This window comes from Triticum urartu, chromosome 1A (assembly GCF_056163025.1).
Source record: "Triticum urartu cultivar PI428250 chromosome 1A, HENAU_Tu73, whole genome shotgun sequence".
Taxonomy (NCBI): Eukaryota; Viridiplantae; Streptophyta; class Magnoliopsida; order Poales; family Poaceae; genus Triticum; species Triticum urartu.
The window spans coordinates 498,991,421-499,008,140 of record NC_141873.1 but is presented as its reverse complement, the minus strand read 5'-3'; the positions used below and the strand labels follow the sequence as shown (position 1 = coordinate 499,008,140).

Below are 16,720 nucleotides of genomic sequence, written 5' to 3'. Positions count from 1 at the left end.
TCGGTTTTGTCTTTCTTGCACCCATCCGGCCGCTTTGGCTTCGAGTATGAAACCGAGTTGGGTGTGGTGCTTCTCTTGCCGTCATCACTTGATGCATCATCCTCCTCATCATCATCATCCAACTTAATTGTTCGCTTCCGTTTGTCGCTCAAATGCAAATCATCCAAATCTTCACGCTTCTTCCATTTCTCATCATCCTTCAACACATCATAGCAATGAGGCAAAGTAAAGACTCTTCCTTTCTTGATCTTCCCCTTCTTGGTTTTCCTCTCCTCTTCTTTGAACAAGTTTTGCGCAAAGTTGTACTACATGAAAACAAAGCAAGTTAGCACCAACAACAAGCAAAACAAAGCAAGTTTAGCACCAACATGTAAGATGAAATGGCACTTACTATATCGTCCTCATTTGTGCCACTTGGGTTCAACTTGTCAACCGCCTGACAAGCCGCCCACCTTTGACAATCCGAGTTGATTGTCGACCACCGGGACCTAAGTGATTGGTTGGAGCGGTCAATTCCACTCACGTTGCGAGCATCAAAGTGTTCCTTCATCCGGTTCCAATAAGCATCTCTACTTTGATCACCTCCAACGGATGGATCCCTCGACACTTGCAACCAAGTATTGCATAGTAAGATGTCATCGGTGTTGGTGTAATTGCCCGCTCTTCCTTTCGGTGCGTCGACAATGCCCTCACCCTCCTTGTCCACCTCGAACTCATGGTCTTGAAAATGCATGTCATTGGTTTGAGACCAATGCGAATTGTTGGAGCCAACACCCATCGTTGACATGTATGCATCATCATTGAGACTACAATTTTTTTTGCACAATGCAAATAAGCTATCTATATGTGACGAATGCATTCAAAAAATAACAAAAAAAATGAAAAGTTAGAATTTTTTTACCTTGGAGGCATTACGTCGAACATGTTGTGCGCGCCGGCCGCCGGCTCAACGAATGAGCTTGCCGGCGCTTCGGCAGCCGCCGCGCCTGTTGCACGCCCCACAAGCTTCTTCCTCTTCTCCTTGGAGGTGCCGGAGCCGTCCGCCGCCTTGTTTTTCTTTGCCGATGTCTTGCCCTTCTTTGGCCGCGCCGCATTGGGGAGCTTTGAGGAGGAGGGGGCGGTGGCTCGGGCCGGCGCCGGCATGACGCCACCCGCCGCCGAGGTCATCCGCGGCGGCATGAAGAGGCCGTGCGCGAGGCCGCTCGGCGGAGGAGCTCCGGCGGAGGCGAGGCCAACGCCACCCGGGCTAGGGTTTGTGGCGGCGGCAGCGGCGGCGGCGGGGGAGGGGGGGGGGGTCGCGGCTATAGGACGGGGTGAGCGGGGTGCCGGCGCGTGCGTCCATGGGTGCGGGTCGCTGGCGCCGGCGCGCACGGGGCTTTGGAGGGGGAGAAGAAGAGCGCAGCGCGAGCGTCGTGTGTGCCGCGTGCGGAAGCGGGCGCCGCAAATACACCGCGCGACGTACCGCTTCCTAGCGCGCGCCCAACTGCTTATACCGCGCGCGCGGTTATTGCGCGCCCGCTGGAGCCATCCGCCGGGTTGCGCGCGCTAAAACGGAGGATTTTGCGGCGCGACGCCTGTTTTGCGCGCCTGTTGGAGATGCTCACACGGTTCCATTTCCAAAGTCCAAACCCATCTTACATACAGCATGGTCCAATACTAACGTGAGATTTTAGTAGGGGGATGGCTGAAAGTTTTATTATGTAAAACAAATATGTGCACAACACTTTCATTTGTTTTTTTTTTGCGAGTGAACACTTTCATTTGTTGAAACATGCTCAAATACTTTCTTTCGTTCTCATATCTTTTGCAAGGAAAAGGTTGATCGTATTCTACTTCAAACATCAAACAACTTTGGTCTATACGTATTATCATGCTTAACTACATGTACAATTTTATCCCATGGACCCCAATTTTTGATCCCATAGGAAGAAAACCACCTGCATGTGACATGAATGTATATCTATAACAAACAGCTCACCCAATCGATAACCATGCTATATTAGGCCAACAGTTACAAAACATAAAGAATGTCCAAAAGTGGGTGGCCAACCATCAATGAGTACGGAAAAAATATGCATCGGCTTTTCTTGTGCATGGAACATTTTTGCTAAGTAAAAACCCACTGGGTGTTTATAGAAACAAATCATGCACATAATTCTACGACATTTAGTGTTAGCGAGGTACTATGTGAGATTTTAAGAGGACTTGTAGGCTGAAATAGTTATCTACATGAGAATATGTGTACATAATCGCCATTTCACGTAGGCACAAGAAATTGTCAGAATTGTAGGCACGAGAATATCAAAGAGAAATGATGACCTACTATGCGTGGCGATTTCACGTATAGCTTTAACCCACAACTACGAGCATGAAACATCAATTGTAGGCTCGTGGATCTGAAACTGGGAGGCTGCCATCGAGGGACCTGCGTCGCTGCCAACCACAAGCTCGTCCACCCTGAGCTCCGCGCCTCCGCCAACCTCTGCCGCCTGTTGCGTCGGCCGACGAGCTTGCTAGAGCAGCATGTTGCCACGCCCTTCTTCCTCCCCTCCTTCTTCTTCTCCTCTCCCTCCTAGTCTATCACCCTCCTCTCTCCTCTGCAGATCTTGGAAACCGCCCGATCTTGGCTTGTTGTCGTGCCTGGCCATGGCGCCGCTGCACGCCAGCAACCGCCCTACTCTCCCCTCGTCGGTCTGCAAGTGACCTCTTGTTGCGCTCGAAGAGATTGTCACAAGGGCCACGTTGCAAAGCTATCCTATGGTGAGTTGCTACGGGCCGTCCGATAAAAGGCAGATCTAACAGTTACTGAGGCGGCAGATGACGCTAGAAAATCATTCGGTTGAGCGGAAGCATTTCCGTAAAAAAAATCAGCGAGGGCAATATTTTTAACATAAGAAAGCACTGGTCGTGAGTGACTGAAAAAATATTGGCGATGTTTATTTTATTGCACTCCCAACGCATCATATCTTGAAATGATATCTTTAGCAAAAAATTAGTGTATAGGTATAACTCTACCAATGCGTGCATCATATCTTAAGATTATATCTTAAGCATTAAATGAGCGTATTCATATAGCTCTACCAATGCATGCATAACTCTATCAATGCATGCATCATATCAAGATTATATCTTCTGCATTAGATGAGTGTGTAGATACAACTCTATCAATGCATGCATCATACCTTATAGATACAACTATACCGATGAACTATATCTCAAATATTGCTAAAAAGAACTATATCTCAAATACACTACAATGTTAATATGCTAGTATAATCTGTATTAAATGAAGCCTAGTGTACATGTAACACTAAGATATAGTGCATTGATAAAGTTATTATATATAATCTATATTAAATGTAGTAGTCTTAGGGCGGTGCCACTGATTTCCAAGAACAACTGTGGCTGGTGGCACGTACTCCGCCTCCTCTTTAAAACCCCTCACACAAACCGACTCCCGTTCATCGAAGCAAAACATCACAGACAATCCGCCATCGTGCTAGCCCGCTCCCCTCACATCACATCAACACTTGCCCTGCCTTGCACCTATGGCACCCACGGCGGCCGAATCACGTCTGCTCCTGGTTGTGATCATCCTTGCGACCTTCGCGTCGACCCTTCTGCTGACGCCAGTGGCGGCGAACCAGGACGTGGACCCTTGAAGAACTGGGACCTGAACCTGGTGGACGCCTGCACCTGGTCCCACATCACCTGCGACCGCAATAACAACCGCGTCACCCGCATGTAAGTGCACTTGGATACCTCCATTCCCATACGCGCGACTCTGATTTAGTCCCTGTGTGTGCCTCCGGCACTCATCTACTCCCTCCGTTTCTAAATATAAGTTTTTGTAGAGATTATACAATAGACTACATACGAAGCAAAATGAGTGAATCTATACTCTAAAATGCATCTGTATACATCTGTACGTGGTTTACAGTGAAATCTCTACAAGGACTTATATTTAGGAACGGAGGAAGTAATTACTAGGGTAAACATTTCTTTGTTTTAACAGAGATCTTAACAAAATGAACCTGTCCGGACCTCTGGCGCCGGAGCTCGGCAAACTTGACCGGCTACAATATTTGTGAGCCTCTAACCCAGTTTATCTCTGCCTGTGACAACTTACTAGTGATTCTGTTAACGCACGCTTCCGGAAAGGGTTGTATTGACCGACTCTTCTGGCATCTGATCAACAGGGAAATCGATCACAACCGTTTGACAGGGCCAATCCCAAGGGAGCTGGCTGGGCTGTCCAGCCTGAAACACGCGTAAGTGGAGAGCTCAGCTTTCATGTATTCTTCTCTGCATTCCAATTGTCATCCGCGCACTTCGTGTCATGTCCAACCTGCGTTTCGCTTGCAGGGATTTCTCGAACAACAACCTCTGCGGGCCGATTCCGACCACTGGAGCGTTTCGGCGCATACCTCGGAGTAGGTACGTACGGTACTAGCACATCCGCCTTCAGTATGCAACGACCTGTTCTGATAATCAAGTTGATGCTGTACAAGTGTACATGTATTGCTTCCACCACTGCTCGTGAGCGCTGACCATGCATTCATCTCCATTCTCCATTGTTGATATGGTGCAGCTTTGCCAACAACCCGCGTCTGGGCAGGAAGTGCTAGATGGCGCCGGTGGCCGGCGTTAAATAAACTGGTGGTGGCATGCAGTTGTAGCTGGCGAAGTGGCGGCGGCGGTTCATGTTGATAGTAGCTGTGTGTGCGTGTGTATGTGTGTGTGCCAGACCAGACAGGTTGATTAGTTTCTGCTTTGTACAAGCCGAGATAGATGTGGTCGTTGCCGTGAGATCGATTACATCCCGTATTAAAATCGCTAACTGATCCTCCATCCTATTTATATTTTCTTTCTCCGGAGGGTGGCGAAGACTCGCACGGATCTTGCCGATGAGTACCGTCTGAAGCTGGAGCTCCTGGAAACCAAGGTTGAAGGCAGGACCGTCACCCTTAAGGCAAAGCTGAATGAAGCGGAGCAGCACGAGAGTGCCGCCAAGGCAGCTAAGGCTTTGGCCCAGGCTGACTTGGCCTCCACACGCGCCGACTTGCTCTCACTCCAGCGGCAGATCGATGGTGCCGCGTCCCTCGCGAAGAAGAATGCGGATGAGGCGTGCTGTCGACGGACGCTACAGCGCGAGCATGCTTCTATGCTCCAGGGCTCTCAAGGTGAGGGCCAACCGAGTCTTGAGCATCATCTGCGAGGAGAGCGTCCCCCACCTGCACGAGAAAGATTATGTCGGCTACCTCCGCTTCTTCACCGAGGTCTTGAGGTCGCAGACGTCCTTCTGAGGCAAGCTCTTCGGGGCTCGCGAGGTTTTTAGGTCTTCCGAGGGTCTTGCTGGCTCGCCCAAGAGAGCCTCGCGAGGAACGAATGTCGTACTACGGCTGGGTATGCGCAGTGATCCTACGGTGATTGCATCCTTGGCCTGGGGGGCCTTGCCGTCGGCCAACCTGAGCGTGCTTCGTGCGCCATACCACGCCCAGCCCCCGCTCGCGAGGCGCTCGCGGGGGATCAGGTGCGAGCCCCTCAGAAAACATGCAACCAGAAGGCGAGAAACCGACACAATCAAGAAAAAATCCCGCGGTTTTGATAACACAAAGAGAACTTCAAATCTCAATCCAAAAGGCGGTGAATCAGGTTACAGAAAATGGGGCGAAAGCAAACAACCACGTCCGACACCTAGCTAGTCTTCTTGTCTTCTCACCAGCGCAGAGCTAAATGCTTTCACTGGGTGTGAGCATAGTCATTGGGGGACAGTGTCGACGGCCAGTGCGGAGCATGGTGCTTCCACTTGAACGTGGGTGGGAGCCACCGTGAGGTCCGAGGGCGGCACTCAGGAGACTCCGGGGCGTGTATAACTCTATTCATTATTACGTGAGAGTGTCACGAGCGGAGACCTTCACAGGCGCGAGCCTTGCTTCATATCGTCAGACGAGGGCCCCGCCCTGCGCCTCCCCTGACCATCATTGGGGCGTCAGGAAACTAGGACGAGACCAAGGGGCAAGGGGGACGCTGGCGGTACCCTCGGCGACCACGGGCCCTCTGCCGGGGGGAAGGGCTCGCCAGCGCCTTCCCAGGAAGAGGACCTACATCCGTGCAGCGCCTTGCTCCATGCGGCGTGGGGGAGGCCCTGGCTCCGGGCCCCTCCCGCGCAGCCCCCAGTGCGCCTCTCCCGACTGGAGTGGAGCCGTCACCCGGGGGTCTCTGGCCGCTGCTATGGCCTGGTTCACCTGCGGTCCATGGTTAGCATAAGCATGCTCCTGAGATACTGGCTGTACCCAATGGTTATTGTCGTTGAAGGGGTCGGCGAAGCTTCCTGGCGCCTCGTGGAAAGCCTCAGCCTCTTGCGTCCCTTCTGTCCAGCCTGGCTCGGGGAACGAGCCGAGGCCTTCCCCTGACGTGTACTCCAGGTCCATCATGTGAGGCACGTAGGCGTCTGGGGTTGCTGTGCTAGGGCCATCGCCTGGGTGCCCCGCGCCATGGGCCACCGAGCACGGCGCCTGGCACTGTTGTCCATGGGGTGACATCCCGCCGCGGCCCCGCAGGGGACCGCCAGAGCTTGCCTCGCCTGGAGGCGGTGCTGTTGTGGTAGGACGAGCGGCGTCGCGGGCCATGTTGATGCTGTCGGGTCCCCCAGGCGCTCCGGGGGGCGCACGGGCACGCCGGGGTCCGGCGCGCGCCCCTGCCACAACCTGCAGTGTGGGCAGGGTGCAGAAGGGTGCCGCTCCCCTGCATACGGCGTCAAGCAGCTCGGCGACCCGCTCCAGCAGGGCGTCGCGACCGCCCTTCGCCAACCTGCAGCGCAGCAGCTCTCGCGCCACGATGAGCGCAACCCGCATGTTCGCCTGCTCCCGACGAGTGTGTCGTGCTGTCGCCGCGGCGTAGCCCGAAGATCATGTGGTGGCGCGCGTATGCCCTGGTGCGAGGGCGGATGGCGCCGACTTGCACCGCCCTGTCCGGCAGTGTTGGGCGGCGCACGGGACGCCTGGAGCGCGGAGTGAAGGTCTTCTTGGGCGGACGGCGCTGCCCGGATGGGCCAAGAAGCCCAGTGCTTGGCATGAGCCCTCGGATCGTCGGCCATCGGAGCTATGGGGCGATGGCGGACCGACTGGAAGAAGAGAAGCTCCAACACACCCCTACACGGCGCACTAAATGTCGGATTCGGGGTTCCACAGACCATTGAGAGGTTCGAACACTGGGGTGCGTGCGAAGAACTCGTCCTCCCCATTCTGCCCACGCATCGATTCCATGGCCTAGCTCGACGAACTAAATGGACAAGAGACATGGAAGTTTACCTAGGTTCGGGCCACCTTGCGGTGTAAAACCCTACTCCTGCTTTGTGGTGGATTGGCCTCGAGGGGCTGAGGATGGACTAGTACAAAGGTGGAACAGCCTCAGGAGGAGTGGTGTTCTTGTGCTTGATGAGCTGATGGGTGTGAGGATGATCTGAATAATCCGTCCTCTTCTATGGTGATGGTTAGGTCCTATTCATAGTGGCCTTGGTCCTCTTCTCAAATGTAAGGCGGGAAGGGAACCCACAATGGTCAAATTCGAAGGGGGGCAACTAGTACAAGTTATCCTGACAAATGTAGTCTTCGCCTGCAAAAGCTCCTGGTCGTGACACCACGGTGGGCTACGCGATGACCTCCGTCCTGTCGTCCTGGTGGTCTTGGTCTTGTTACACCGAAATGGAAACCTTTGCTTGATTCCTCGGGACTCCGCGCCTGCGCTTGCCTCCTTAGCACAAAAGAGGAAACTGGTACACTGGACCCGCTGACGCCCGTCTGGCCTTGGTCGTCATGGTTCACGTCATATGAATCTCGCGAGGTGCACCTTGCATTGATATCTCCGTTCTTCGGGAGCCAGCCTAGCGAGGCTGCCTCAGGGAGGTTTTGGTATCGTCCGCCTCGCGATGCTTGACCCCTCGCGAGGGTCTTGGGTTGTTGTTGTTGAAGTTGGGCCGTACCAGGCCGTTAATTGAGCCATGTCATGGGCCGCACGCATGCAAGTCTCGATACCCCCGTTTCCAGGACGCCAAGAAGAATAGTATGTCATCGGCTCGTCTCCGCTAACCTGGGGCCCTTGGGGTATTTATAGGAAGCGAGAAGCCGAGGAAATTCTGGGGCCCTTGAAAAATTCATTAATTAGCTTAGGAATTGGGGTCTTGGGCTCATAGGAATTTGGGGCAATCAATTGCTGAAGACTGAAGAAGACGATGGCGGCTGGGAGACGAACGAGCCGGCTGCGTTTTCTCGGAGAGAACTAAGGAAAGGGGATTTTGGATTGCGTTTGTGCCGGACTTTGCTTCCTCTCTCTTCATGGGCTGGGCCTGCTTCCTTGGTGTACTAGATTTTTTAGTAATATATATATATATATATACTGCTATTCACAGGCTATGGACCCTTGTTTGGGCTGGGCCCTAGACCGTCGCACTCGTCCCCATGGCCCAGGGCCGTCCCTGATCGACACCATGTATAGAGTCATTGCATGAACAACTCAGGGAGACCAGTCATAGGTCCATACCGTCAATAGAAAAGGTGACCAGCTATGCATAGTGACATGCCATATAACTTTAGCCCACAATTTCCATCATAAAATCTGGCCAATATATGATACACTGTATAAATTTATACAAACACCTCACAAAGGGCCCGGCAATATTGGAACTACCTGTTCCAGAACATCAGAGACAACTTGACCAGCTATGGCTAACGACATGTCATTTATTTAACCCACAAATTCTAACAGGCAACCCGGACAAGTCTTCTATGTAAAGAGTTATATGAACGCCTTGGGGGAAACATGGCATTGTGGGAATTGCAGGCTCGAAAATATCAAAGAGATAAGGTTACCTACTGTGTATGGTAATATCGCCTATAGCTTTAAGAGAAGTGCATGGATGAACCGTAGGCAAATTAATCCACTTTAGAGAACTTATTTCTAAATACCAAAAAGTTTTGAAAAAAGTCCCACGTGTACATCTTCACATTTTATGTGCACGCAGAAAGTTTCGTGGAAAAATAACTTTTTCTGGCCTGTGCAAAAAAGAAAAAAAAATGTGTCATGGAACGCTACTTAAAAGCAATGGATTTTTTTGCAGAGGCAAAAAAAAGATTTCCTCATGAAACTTTGTGCCGTGCACACATATTGCGAGGATGTATGCATGATTTTTTCAATTTTTTTTGACATTTTGAAACGTGCTTAAAATGCATTTTTCTGAAAAGTGGGTTCATATGCCCATGCGTGCAGGACGTGCCCTCTCGTAGCTTCAACCCACATTTACCAACATGGAACCGCAATGTTTGACATAGATAGAGTTGCATAAAAATATCAATAAAGGCAATACGTTTATTATATAAAAACTGATTGTGAGTGAATGAAAAAATATTTGACGATATTTCTTTTATTAGTCCCAACGCATCATATCTTATGTCCATAAGATGATATCTTTAGCATTATATGAGTGTATAGGTCTAACTCTATCAATGCATGCATCGCATCGTAAGATTATATCTTTGGCATTACAATGAGCGTATCGTATCATAAGATTATATATTAATGCATGCATTGTATCATAAGATTATATCTTTGGCATTAAAATGAGCGCACATGAGATGAGCGTATAGATATAACTCTTTCGATGCATGCATCATATCTTAAGGTCGTCGTATTTTTTAGCATTAGTAACCGGTGGCACGTATCCCCCCGTTCCAGTGCACACCACCATCCTCGCCCCATGCGCCACCTATTTAAAATCCCTCACACGAATCCGTTCCATAAAAACCACATACAATCTACCACCGTGATCGCCCACTTCCCTCACATCACGACCCAACTAGCCTTGCCTTGCACCTATGGCGCCCATGGCGACCAGATCACTACTGTCCCTATCGGTCATCGTCCTTGCGACGGTCGCATCGACCCTTCTACTGGCGCCGGTGGCGGCGAAGGACATTGACGCGCTCTTGGCCCTGAAGAGCGGCTTACATGACCCCAACGGTGCATTGAAGAGCTGGGACCCGCAATTGGTGGACCCTTGCACCTGGTTCTACATCACTTGCAACGACAACAAACGCGTCACCCACATGTGAGTAGACTTGGATACCTCCATTCCCATACGCGAAATTTTTATTCCGTCCCTGTGCGTGCCTCCGGTACCCCACGTATTTCAAAACAATTGGTGTTCGAGATTGTCCTAAGTCAAACTTCATTAAGTTTGACCAAGTCTATATAGAAGTATATCAACACCTATAAAACAAAATTTGTTGCATTAGATTCATGAAGAAATATATTTTCATATATATATTTGATATAGTAGATTTTTGCGGATTTTTCTATAGGCTTAGTCTTTGTAAAGTTTGACTTAGAAAGATTCTAAAATCCAATTATTTTGGAATGGAGGAAAGTGCTTTGTATATCCATCACCACCCTTGTTCGAACTATTGGCATTGCCGGTGTGGAACTGGATCAGCAAGTCGACTACGATTGTTGATCTTGCTGATCTAATGTGCCGTGTTTGGTTTATGCGATTTTATTTAATTAATCTTTTGGTTTGATGCACAATTTTTGCTACTCATTTTTTTAGAAGGTTTTTGGTCTTCGGAGTGGAGCAGATGCCCTTTTCCTCTTTTATTTATTTTTTGAAGAGGAGCAAATCCATGGAGTAAAACTCGTGGGTTTTTGGTACTGCTCGGTCATTTGAATTTATTTATTTTTAGATAGAAGATTCTGAACATAGTTAAGTGTGTAGTTTTTTTTACACAAAAAAAAGATGAATTTGGGCGAATCTGCTAGGCCTAGTCCAAAACTCGTGGACCTGAAGACGATGAATCTGGCCCAGTCAAGGCCTCCTCATGTTGAGTGACTGCTTGGAACACTGTCCTTTTTTTTTCTGAGGGATGGAACACTGTCCTTTTTGTATTTCTGGACGCATCTAATTTTTACTGGAGTAGTAATGATATTAATTTGTTTTAACAGAGTCATTGCCCGCCTGAACCTGTCCGGACCGCTGGCGCCGGAGCTTGGCCAACTGGACCGCCTAGAATATTTGTGAGCCTCTTCAACCCAGTTTATTTCTGCCTGTGACAATTTACCAATGACACTGTTAACTCTCTTGGCATCCGATCAACAGGGCTGTTTATGACAACCACTTCACCGGCCCGATCCCAAAGGAACTGGTTGGGCTGTCCAAGCTGACAAATGCGTGAGTGGAGCTCAGTATCATGCATTCTTGGCATTCCAATTGTTCTCCGCGCACTTCGCTTCATCCACCGTCGTTTCACTTGCAGGGATTTCTCAAACAACAACTTCTGCGGCCCGATTCCAACCGCTGGACCGTTTAAGCACATACCTCGTCGTAGGTATGTACTCCCTCCGTTTCAAAATACTTGTTTTTTTAGGCATTTCAACAAGTAACTACATACGGAGCAAAATGAGTGAATCTACACTCTAAAATATGTCTACATACATCCGTATGTAGTAGTCATTTGAAATTTCTAGAAAGACAAATATTTAGGAACGGAGGGAATAGTAAGCATGCAGCGCATCCGCTTTCAGTATACTTCCGATAATCAAGTTGTTTGTTGCTATATAGGAGTACATGTATTTCTTCCACCACTGCTTGTAAGCGCTGACCATGCATGCATCTCCATTGTTGATTTGGTGCAGCTTTGCCCACAACCCGCGTCTGGGCAAGAAGTGCTAGATGGCGCTGGTCGCCTGAGTGAAATAAACTGGTGGTAGCATGCAGCTGGCAAAGCGGGCGGCGTCGGTTCATGGAGTAGCTGGATTCGTCAGCGAGGTTAAGCTGTGTGTGCGCGTGCCAGAGTAGACATGTTGATTAGTTTCTGTTCTCTACAAGCTGTGATCGATGTGGCTGTTGCTGTTTGTGTTCCCCTAATAAAATCGCCAACTGATGCTCGAGCCTATATAAGTACTATATGTAGAGAATGATTTGGTGCATTGGTAAATGATTGATCGTGCACTAGGCACATATATATAGGTACAAGGGGTGTGACCGTGTCTTCTCCCAAGATATAAGTAAATACAGAGGGAGAGAGACACTACATGTACGGCATACAAAACCCACACCTACGTACATGTACACATGTTCAACACCCCCCCCTCCCCACAGTCGAAGCGTCGCCGGTGACGCAGAGACTGGACCGAAAGCCCTCAAACGTCGAGGTGGGTAGTCCCTTCGTCATGACATCGGTGAACTGCTGATCGGTGGGCACATGGAGAACTCGAACACGACCAAGTGCGACGTGCTCCCTGACGAAGTGAATGTCGAGCTCAATATGCTTCGTCCGTCGGTGATGGACAAGGTTGGCAGCGAGATACACCGCGGAGACGTTGTCGCAGTAAACAAGCGTCGCCTTGGTAACCTCGCATAGCAACTCCTGAAGTAGTTGTCGTAGCCAAGAGCACTCCGCAACGGCGTTGGCCACGGCCCTATTCTCGGCCTCGGCACTCGACCGTGAGACCATGGGTTGTTGTTTAGATGATCACGAAATCAGAGAGGGCCCAAGGTAGACATAGTAGCCGAAAGTGGAGCGTCGAGTGTCGGGACACCCAGCCTAGTCGGCGTCGGAGTAGGCGACAAAGCTGGTGTCAGGTGATGCCGTCAGGGTGAGACCCATAGCTGTGGTGCCACGTATGTACCGAAGGATACGTTTCACCAGAGCCCAATGAGTATCACGAGGAGCATGCATGTGAAGGCACACCTGCTGGACATCGTACTGAATGTCCGGGTGCGTCAGTGTGAGGTATTGAAGCGCATTGACGATGGAGCGGTAGAAGGGAGCGTCGGACACCGGAGATCCCTCGACGGCGGACACCTTAGCCTTCGTGTTGATAGGCGTAGGAGCAGGCTTGCAGTTAAGCATGCCCGCTCGCTCCAGAAGCTCCTAGGCGTACTTCTGCTGATGCAAGAAGAAGCCAGTAGCCCGGCGCACAACCTCGATGCCTAGGAAGTAGTGGAGAGCCCCCAAATCTTTGAGGGTGAACTCAGTGCCGAGGCGAGCTGTGATCTGCTGAAGGAGCGCTGGCGAGGAGGCAGTCAGGATGATGTCGTCAATGTACAGGAGGAGGTACGTGGTGGCGGAACCCTGGTGATAAACAAACAGGGAGGCATCGGACCGTGTGGACCGGAACCCCTATTGCTGAAGGAAGGCCGCGATCCGCTGGTACCAGGCCCGAGGCGCCTGCTTCAACCCATAGAGAGAACGAGAGAGCAAGCACACGTGGTCCGAATAGTCGGTGTTGACAAAACCAGTAGGTTGCTGACAAAACACCTACTCGTCGAGATGACCATGCAAAAAAGCATTAGACACATCGAGCTGGTGAACTGGCCAGGCGCGAGAAACAGCAAGCTGGAGGACAACGCGAATTGTGCCCGGTTTGACAACCGGGGCGAAGGTGTCGGTGAAGTCCACACCGGCACGCTGGCGAAAGCCGCGCACCACCCAACGCGCCTTGTAGCACTCGAGAGAGCCGTCGGGGTGAGTCTTGTGGTGGAAGACCCACTTGCCAGTGATCACATTGGCACGGGGAGGCCGCGGGACAAGCTGCCACGTACGGTCGCGCTGCAGGACGTCAAACTCCTCACACATCGCAGCAAGCCAGTTCGGATACCGAAGGGCTGCACGAGCGGAGGTGGGGAGTGGAGGCGGTGCCGAGGTAGATGCAGCACACGCGTACTCGTCAGACGTGGAGCGCGTGCTAGGACGAAGTGTCCCAGTCCGAATCCGAGTGACCACACCGGTGAGGGGTGCAGCCGCGATGACGGGGGCGGCTGAGGGGGCCGCGACGGGGGCGGCCAAGGGGGCCGCCGAGGGAGGCGCAGCGACGGGGGCGGGCGAGGAGGCTACGACGACGGGACCCGCCGAGGGGGCCGCAGTAGGGGCCGCGTCGATGGGGGCCACCGAGGGGGCCACAGCGACAGGGGCCACCGAGGGGGCCGCGGTGACGGGGGCCGCCGGCGCGGGGAGGGCAGGCAGGGCCGATCCCAGTGCGCGTCTGGTCGGTTCGCCAGAGCAGGAGGCAGGGGCGAACCGCGCTGCGGGAGACGCCGAGGGTGACGGTACGTGCTGAAACGGGAACACCATCTCATCAAAGTACACATGCCGCGAAGTGAAAACATGGTGGGACACTGGATCATAGCACCGGTAACCTTTGGTGTTGGGAGGATAACCAAGGAAGATGCATGGAAGCGACCAGGGAGCGAGTTTGTGAGGAGCAGTGGACGTGGTGCTAGGATAATAGAGACACCGAAAAATGCGAAGACCATCATAAGATGGAACCGCACCGAAGAGAAGCTGGTGAGGAGTATAGTTCCAGCGCGAACGACACGGGCGAATGTTAATGAGAAGGCTGGCGGTCGCGAGCGCGTCCGGCCAGAACCAAGGAGGCATGTAGGAGTGGAAGAGCAACATGCGGACACAGTCATTAAGGGTGGGAATGACGCGCTCGGCGCGACCATTCTGTTGTGACGTGTAGGGAAAAGTGAGGCGAAAAATGGTGCCGTGCGATGCAAGAAGATTGCGGACGGCGACGCTGTCAAACTCCTTGCCGTTGTCAGTTTGCAAGGCGAGAATGGGACGACCGAACTATGTGGTGACATATGAATAAAAAGTTGTAAGAGTGGCAAGAGCGTCGGACTTGCGACGAAGAGGAAATGTCCACACATAATGAGTAAAATCATCCAATATCACCAAATAGTATAGATAGCCCGTGTTGCTTGCAACCGGGGACGTCCAAACATCACTATGCAATAACTGAAAACGGAAAGGTGAAAATGTTTGTAGACTCGTTAAAGGGAAGACGAACGTGCTTGCCAAGAAGGCAAGCCTCACAAGTGTGGTCGTCAACCTTATTACATGAGAAAGAAAAACTCTGAAGAATCTGATGCATAACGGTGGAGTTGGGGTGACCGAGGCGGGCGTGCCAAAGATCAACACTAGCGGCGAAGGCGGCGGGACGACGGGTGGTGGTGGCGCCGGAGGGATGCACCGGGTAAAGCTCGTTCGGGCTGTCACATCGGTGGAGTGCCATCCATGTACATGCGTACTTCACAGAAAAGCCGATATCGTCAAATTCAACAGTTATACGATTCTCACGAGCAAGATGACAAATAGAAACTAGATTAGTGACTAAGTTGAGAGACACGAGAACATTAGACATGTTAAAGGGAGTAGAAGTAGAAGGAAACGACATATGACTGACATGTGTAATGGGTAGAGAGGAACCGTTACCAACGGTGATGCGAGTGTGTCGGGTGGTAGGTGCGACATATGCCAACGGGTGGCTTATCATTGTGGGAGCCAGTAAGACATCGCCGGTGCCTGGAAACGGGATGAGGCGAAGACATGCACGCCGGCGGATCTTACCCAGCTTCGGCGCTCTCCGTGGAGATAACACCCCTACTGCTGCTCTGCGGGGTCTCCGCATGATCACTAGATGGACAAGTAGCTACACAATGCTCCTAGAGCTGTTTGGTGGGAGGAGGAAGAAAGGCACGGCTAGCCCGCTTCTTCTCCTTGTGTGGTGTCTAGGATTAGCAGGGGGTCGAACCCTTTGCATGGGTGCCCCGGGGGGTTTATATAGGCCTACCCCCCGGGGGTACAATGGTAATCCGACTGGGCACGGGGCCCAGCCGTCTGCGACTGCGCTCGCCGGCTCCTGCGATGACTGCTGGGGCCCGCCAACTGGTGGGTCCCGCCGGCTGCCGGCCCCTTGGTCGACAGGCAGGCCCCACTGTCCAGGGCCTGGTCGGCGGCTGGTTACTGTTGCTCTGTCTTGGTGACGTGGGCTTCGTCGTGGTAGGCGCGGCTACAGTGCCGCTGCCTGTCGGGCGATCGCTGTAGCCTCACCGCGTCTTGTCTCCTTAATGGGGCGTCTCCTTCGAGGGAGGCGGCAAGCCGACTGTGGGGAGCCGGCTCTGTCTTGGGCCGACTGGGGGGAGGCATGGCCGCCTTCGGGTGTCTCTCTGCCCGAAGGGCCCCACCGTCCGTGGGCCACGCTGGCGGCCCGTCGTGGGTGACACCAAGGTCAACATGGCAACAGTGCCACGCCGGACGGGTCACGCCTACTCCGTACGGCGCGCTGTGCTAGGCGTGCTCCGGGATTCGGGGGTGGCAGGCTTCACTGTAGCCACGTCCCGTCGCACGCCGTTAGGTGGGTGCAAACTTTGAGGGTACGGTCTCGACCGCTTTATGGGAGCCGGCTTCTTGGAGTCGGCCTTCTCACGGCCGGCTTCCCGAAGTCGGTCCTCCCGTGGCTTTCTTCATGAGGGCTAAAGTCAGGCCGCCTTCTGAAAGCCGGTCTGGATGACAGCCAGCAAGGGGAAGGTGGCCCCATGTCTTGGATCCTTGAGAGCCGGACGGGCTCGTAATTTTTTCAGAAGGGCCAAGGGAAGCCGGCTAGGCTACCCATGGCTATTTCCTCCGACAGTAGTCCCCGAAGCTGATCGAGCTCCGAGGCGGACAAAGGGACGAGAAGATTGGTCAGCTTCCCATCCTGAAGAGCCGGCTTTGCGGGTGTATGCCGACTTCAGAGAGCTCCGCGTCTTGCAGGCGGGAAAGGGGTCGATCTGCGTGCTGACTGCGGGCCCTCCCGCGGCCATGTGGCAGCGAGATCCTGCCAGCGCAAGCGCGCGATGGGACACCGCCGCAGGCCTGGGCCCGCCACTCGCAGGGCTTGG

General features: G+C 52.4%; 1 protein-coding gene and 1 pseudogene across 2 annotated transcripts; both read left to right on the top strand.

Annotated features, from left to right (window-relative positions):
- Positions 1-3,399: 3,399 nt before the first annotated feature.
- On the top strand, positions 3,400-4,840 carry LOC125536550 (uncharacterized; annotated as a pseudogene). The gene is made up of 5 exons (XR_015614881.1): positions 3,400-3,744; positions 4,016-4,087; positions 4,200-4,271; positions 4,366-4,437; positions 4,592-4,840. The product of XR_015614881.1 is annotated as an uncharacterized LOC125536550 (transcript).
- A 4,890-nt stretch (positions 4,841-9,730) lies between these two features.
- Positions 9,731-11,967, top strand: LOC125536637 (uncharacterized). The gene is made up of 5 exons (XM_048699893.2): positions 9,731-10,105; positions 10,996-11,067; positions 11,150-11,221; positions 11,307-11,378; positions 11,686-11,967. The coding sequence occupies exons 1-5, from the start codon at positions 9,873-9,875 to the stop codon at positions 11,720-11,722; spliced, it is 486 nt and encodes a 161-aa protein (XP_048555850.2). The 5' UTR covers positions 9,731-9,872; the 3' UTR covers positions 11,723-11,967.
- The last annotated feature ends 4,753 nt before the right edge of the window (positions 11,968-16,720 follow it).

Coding starts and splice junctions, on each gene's coding strand:
- LOC125536637 (XM_048699893.2), top strand. CDS start 9,873: ATGGCGCCCATGGCGACCAGATCACTACTGTCCCTATCGGTCATCGTC. Junction 11,068..11,149: donor CTGGACCGCCTAGAATATTT/GTGAGCCTCTTC, acceptor TCCGATCAACAG/GGCTGTTTATGACAACCACT. Junction 11,379..11,685: donor AAGCACATACCTCGTCGTAG/GTATGTACTCCC, acceptor GATTTGGTGCAG/CTTTGCCCACAACCCGCGTC.